This window comes from Bison bison, unplaced genomic scaffold, assembly GCF_000754665.1.
Source record: "Bison bison bison isolate TAMUID 2011002044 unplaced genomic scaffold, Bison_UMD1.0 scf7180017864492, whole genome shotgun sequence".
NCBI classification, from domain to species: domain Eukaryota; kingdom Metazoa; phylum Chordata; class Mammalia; order Artiodactyla; family Bovidae; genus Bison; species Bison bison.
Genome location: NW_011495051.1, coordinates 3,920,974 through 3,927,135, shown reverse-complemented (window position 1 = coordinate 3,927,135; position 6,162 = coordinate 3,920,974). Strand labels below are relative to the sequence as shown.

The 6,162-nt window shown below is 59.6% G+C and overlaps 1 protein-coding gene across 1 annotated transcript in view; it reads right to left on the bottom strand.

The window, feature by feature from the left end:
* The window catches only part of KDM4B (lysine (K)-specific demethylase 4B), an 89,971-nt gene that overhangs the window by 20,256 nt on the left and 63,553 nt on the right, over positions 1 to 6,162 (bottom strand). The window contains 1 exon segment of the mRNA XM_010828455.1: positions 5,866 to 6,062. Coding sequence (XP_010826757.1) covers positions 5,866 to 6,062 — 197 coding nt within the window.

Below are 6,162 nucleotides of genomic sequence, written 5' to 3'. Positions count from 1 at the left end.
GGGGGGCAGGCTGCAGGTTAGTGGCCAGGGCTCCTCTGCCAGGCTCAGGGCTAGGGGGATGTCCCTGCCAGTTCCCAGAGCCTTCCAGGGAGGGGACAGAGCAGCTTAGAGACCACGGGAGGTGTGTGACTGGCCCAGGAGTTGGGGCAGAGGTGGGGTGGGGAGAGGCGCTGCCTGAGGCAGGGACAATAGACCAGCCCAGGCTGCAGGCTAGGCCTTCCAGCCCGGGAGGTGACGCTCCAGGTGCCCTGGCAGGCTCAGACACCAAGACCTTCCAGGAGAGTCTACGTACTAACAAGGACCAAGCGCTCACTGAGGAACCATCTGACTGGGGCTGGGTGGGCGGGGTGGGCAGGGCCCCAAGGGCTCCAGATGCCAGGACCCCACCTCCTCCTGGGGCGTCTGTGGTGGCCCTAGCCCTTGACACTGGCTCCCGGAATGCCTACTTCTAACTGTCCCCTGATGCTAACCACTGACCACTGCTGGTCCTTTGCTTCTGGCTACCTGACCCGCAGGCCCCTACCCCTGGCTGGCAGCTGCTCTATGCCCTGAGTCCAGGCATGGCCCAGTGTGCGACATGCCCTACTTGATGTTGGCAGCATGGACCACCCCGATGACCACAGGTGGGAGTGGGGAGCATTCCAGGGAGGGTGCGTCATGGGCAGAGCATGGCATCACACACAGCATGGCGTGCAGGGGTGCACGGTGATGGGGAGGGGTGCGGGAGGACAGGCAAGCAGGGCAGGGTGGGAGGGAGCCCAAGAGACTCAGGCCCACCAGGGGACACTCTCCACACTGGGTGAAGCCCTGACTCAGAGACAGGCGGGAAGCTGCGGGCTTTTCACCCGCAGTCACCTGAAGGCTTCTCTCAGGATCTGGGGATGCCGCAGGGCCGGGTGCCCAAGTGAACCCCTACACTGGCCACCACACCCAGAAGGGTGTCCTCCTCCTGCCAACTCACCTGGCCTCTGTGTCCTGCAGCACGTCTCCTCCCCCCACCTCGAACCAGCCCCAGAGGCCACTTCTGACCCTGCCCTGCCCACTTTCAGGGTCCCTAGAGAGCCCAGACTCTCCTCAGCCCCCAACTCATTACTGAGGGGCTTCCCCAGTGGCTCAGCAGTAAAGAATTCGCCTGCCAATGCAAGAGACACAGGTTCAATCCCTGATCCAGGGAGATCTCACAAGCCGCGGGGCAACTAAGCCTGTGCGCCCCAACCACTGAAGCCCATGTGCCCTAAAGCCCGTGCTCCACAAGAGAAGCAACCACAATGAGAAGCCCACGTATCGCAACTGGAGAGTAGCCCCTGATTGTCATAACTAGAGAAAGCCTGAGTAGCAATGAAGACCCAGCACAGCCACAAATATATAAATATATAAAATCAGAAAACACACCACTGGGCTCAGAGGTCTGTCCCCAGCACCAACCCCACAGCAGCTCCTGGGCCTGGACTCCCCATGGTAAGTGAAACCAGGCACAGAGCTGGAGGCAAAGGGCCGTGCCCTCCGGCAAAGAGGACAGCAAAGCGAACGCTGCATGCAAACAAGAATCTGTTTCGTGAGAACAGAAGCTGGGAACAACACTGGGAGGATCTGGGGCTAACTTTCTGACAGCTGGAGGAGGTACGTCACCTCACACACCCTGATCACTGTCTGGCTGCAACAGGACCCCTGGGGCCACATCCATAGTATGTCTGATCCCATAAACATAGTTCGTCCATGAACAACTGATCTGCTTGCGCTGCATTCTTTGCTTTCTCGTCCGGAGTCAGTAACTGGTCTCCTATCCCTGATGCTTAGTGTTCTTAGCTATCTCCCAGTTCTCGGTGTGGCCTCCTGGGCAGGGGTCATTTGCTTCTAAATGACAATCCGGGGCCACCCCCTTATCTGCGGCTGCCTTGGACTCTCCTGGATTGGATCCAGTTTCCTCAATTGCGTGTCTCTCGCAGTTGATGCCCTTGTTTAGCTGGAGCACATCCTCCAGCAGCTTTCTCAGGTAGGAGGGGAAACCTGGGACTTGCTCCCTTTCCACACGTCGTTGGTAATTTGGCCGGGTCCATGCATCTGGGCAGGGTGGTCCAGGCAATGGACCTGAAATGACTGCTCTCCTGACCTTTGAGGCCCTTGTCCTTCGTCTAGTAGCTTGCAGCATCACAATCGCCAAGTTCGATTCCGTTTGGGCCCCGTGTTCTTTCTGTTGACCTGTTTATTTGTTCCAGAGGCTTGGGTGCCCTCTGTTTAACCCATGTTGTGAAGTGTCTCCCAATCCACCTCTTATATCTCTTTTCTCTCTTAAATGCCCAAGTGCCACCTCTTCTAAAAGTCTTTTTTTTTACACAGCAGGTTCTTCCATAAATGTCAAGCCACCCACTTTCTCAGAGAAGAAGTAAGTTTTCTTCTGCTCACTGTCAGCCTCTTCTGTGAGGTCCTGCTTTTTGTCTGAGACCCTTTTGCACTGAGTTTCCTCAGAGGTTTAGGGGGCAGCCCATGGTCATGGGCTTCTGAGAGGCCAGGAGGTGATGGTGGGGGGAGGGCTCAGGAGCACGGCAGGGTCAGGGTGGCCAGTGGGAGCAAGCTGGAGGTGCAATGGTGTCCAGTCTGGCCAGGGCATCAGGTGCAGGGAGGAGGGGAGAACAGGCCAGCCCCTCAAGGGTCTGGGGGCAGCAGAGGGGACAGGGATGTCCTCTCTAACTCCTCATTTCCATGGTGAGGGAGGATGGTAGGTAGAGAGGAGGTGGGTGGAAGCTGCAGGGCTGGATAAGTGAGGCTGGCGGGCTCTTGCCTCCTATGGAGGTAGCTGGAGGTCCCACCAGAGGCAGCAGCAGAGGCTGGGGAGGGACGAGGACCATGTACTCAGAGACGAGCACACCCCCCTCAACTGAGCCTGGCTACTCAGATGCTCTGTGCAGGGTGCACATGAGGGGCAGGCGGAACACACACCTGCGGCAACATGTGGGTGACGCAGCGCTCGTTGGAAATAATCAGGAGCCGAGAGGAAAAGACTGTCTACATATGGAGAAGGGCTGCTCAGGCAGGAGTGGGGGCGGGGGAATGCGGCCAAGACACCAGCTGGGCAGAGCACCAGCAAGGACAAGGTCACAGGTCATGGGTCCTGTTTGTCACAGGGTGGGGTAAGCTCACTAGACAAGATTTAGGGATTAGAAGTAAATCCACAGAGAGCGTGGTTTTCTCCCAAAGGGGCCAATACCAGACTCTGCTCTGCAGTGACATTTGGGGTGTGGTACTGGGAGAGGGGGCAGGAAGGCTGGGCCCTCGGGGGGTGGGGGCGGCTTGATGAGCTGTCTGAGCCAGGACCGAGGAGCCACTGCAGTGACCCAGAGGAAGTGGTGAGGGTACACAGGGACGTGGGGGGCAGGTGAGGAGCCCACCCCAATGGGGGCGTGTGTGGTTGTCACACTTCGGGGGGTGCTCCTGGCATCGAGTGGGTGGAGCCAAGGATGCTGCTCCACCCCTGCCAGAGCCTGGATGGTCCTCTCAGAGGATGTTAGCAGGCCTGGAGGGAGACCCTGGTCTAGGGATAGACCCAGGTTTATCCCAATCTGAGAACGTTGTCTCAGCGTTCCCCGCTACTCCTGACAGCCCGAGTGAAGGCGAGGCTCTTTTCTGATCTCTCCCGTCGTCTCTCTCCCCCAGTCTGTTCTGTTCCCCCCAATCTGGCCCGAGACAAGGATATTCTGGTGGTGCCCCCCGCCCCCCGCAACCATCTCTCCAACAAGGGAGGCTCAGGAAGCCGGTGGCCCTGGAGGCCAGGCACAGCTGGGTGAGGGCAGGGCGGCCACGCGGCCAGAAGGGAAGCTCACAAGGGCCTCTGCTGCTAGCGGGGGGCCTCAGCACCCAGCTGGGGCTTGGGGCTCCACACCTGAGCCCTTCATCTGTCAGCCTCTTCACAGAATGCCCCCCGACAAGTGGGGGACTGGGCCTTATCTTACATACTAAATGTATCCTTGGGAACACGACCTAATTGGTCATTCAGTCCCAGGCTGGCACACCGAGAGAGAAGGTGGGAAGGAGCCCTGTGCTGTGGGACACATTGGCGGGGTTGGGGTAGCGAGGCCACGGGGTTCCTCCTCTGTACACAGAAGGTTCCAGAATGGTCTGGCCCGAGGCCTTGTCCTCGTCCTCTGGGCAGGCTCCTCTCACAGCCCCTCATCCCTTTTCTCCCGGGAGTGAAGCCCTGAGTCGCTCCACTGACCAGTTAGCCTGAGCCACCACCAGCCAACCATCCTGCAACGCTGGATCAGGTTGGGAGCTGGCAGCTGGACAGTCAGCAGGCTCACTTCTCGCTCTTGGAAGAGAGAAGGAGCCACCCTGAGGCAGTGCTCTCGGGGAGGAACACACAGGAGAGCGGGAAATCAAAGAGAGAAACAGCAGAAGCGATCAGCAGAGCGCCTCCCTCCCTCGGGCTGTCAGGAGCAGTGGGAACGCAGGCGGAGGCAGCATTCTCAGAGAGGCGGTGACAGCATACAGGAAGGAGACCAGCCCCAGGGGGAGAAGACGCTGGGCGGTGTGACCACTCAGCCAGGACTGTTTCTCCCAGTGTCGGCAGAGTGTGGGGCGCTGCCAGGGAGGCACTGCCCAAGGAATGAAGTGGCCGAGCCCCCCCACCCCTCAGGAACCAGGCTCTGGGGAGGCACCATCCGAGGCCAGTGGGGACAAGATCTGCCAGCAGTGACCGAGGGCCACAGACAGAAGCCTCGCGGAGGCCCGATCTGCTCACTGTCTGTTTTGGTGTCGCCCGTAAACTGGGAATGGTGTTCATGTTTTTCAGTGGTTCAAGTTAAAGGATAATAACATTCTGTGGCATGTGGCAATGGTATGAAATTCCCACTCCAGTGTCCATACATAAAGTTGTATTGAGACACACCACACTCACTGTTAACAGACCGTCTACAACCCAGGGTGACCTCCATGGAGCTGAGAGGTCACAGGAGAGCGCGCTGGGCCTCAAAGCCCAGACACAGACACATGTGATGCTCTGGGCTGCCCGACCTGCTAGCCATGCCCCAAGCTCGGTGAGGACCCGCTGACCGTTCCTTGGGCACCAAAAAGGAATCTGTTTCAACTCTGTCCATGGGCAGCTCAGGCCCCGAGAGCCGCGATATTCCCAGAGAAAGAACACGATGGAGATGGACAATTCCGAGGCTGCACGATGCTGTTTTGCCCTGCCACCCACAACCCCCCGGCCAGATGCCAAGCACAGATGCCAGGAGGGGGTGGCCACTGTGCCCTCTCCTTCCCCACCTGACACTAGGCAGGAGCTGGGCAGGAACACACATACTGGATGGAAGGAAGGCTTGGAGGAGGCCTCTGAGGTGGAATGCGAGGCGGAGAGCATCCAGGCGACAGGTCTGTGTGGCCACCCCCGGAACCCCCATAACCACTGTCCGCAACCAGGATGCAAGAACACATTACCCGAGGCACCAGAACAAGCAGCCACAGACATGCTGGGCAGGAGTGAGGCTCCCATCTGGGTTGGGGGAGACCTCAGGCCCCACAGCTCCTGTCCTTGCTCAAGAGTCAAGAAGGGTCCTGCAGCCCCAATGCAGAAATGAGGCTCTCACACCCAGGACAGTGACCCAAAAGCCTGAGACAGACACTGTGTGAGGCCCTGAGAAGGCAGACAAGGAGTGAGAGGGAACCCGAGACCCCGACAACATAGACAGCGCGGGCGGCGATGCCCTAAGAGCTGGAGGAAGAAGTCAGCCTAAGAATACACTTTGCTTCCGAAGCAGGAGAAATGGTGGAGGAGGGAAGCGGTGGGCGGTGGAGGGGGAGGAGAGACGAGAAGAGGGAGAATGGGGGATCGCCGGCCTGGAGGAGCAGCGGCCGCAGCGGCGGGCAGCTCACCTGCGCAGGAGCTTGGCCTTGAGCGAGGCCCGGGAGGCGCTCCAGGTACTCAGCTCGGGGCTGCTCAGGGCCGTGGGCCGTGTGTGGTCCAGCACAGTCAGGTCTTTGCCCTGCTTCCACAGCTCGTAGCGTTCCGGCTGCAGGATGCGCACGAAGACGTCCATGGAGATCTTGACCATGTCCTTCCGGCACGTGCACTGCGTGGGGGCAGGAGAGACAGCTGAGCCCACGAGCCGCGACCCCACCCCACCCGCGGCACGCCGAGCCCACCCTGTCTGAGCCGCGAGCCCACACCAC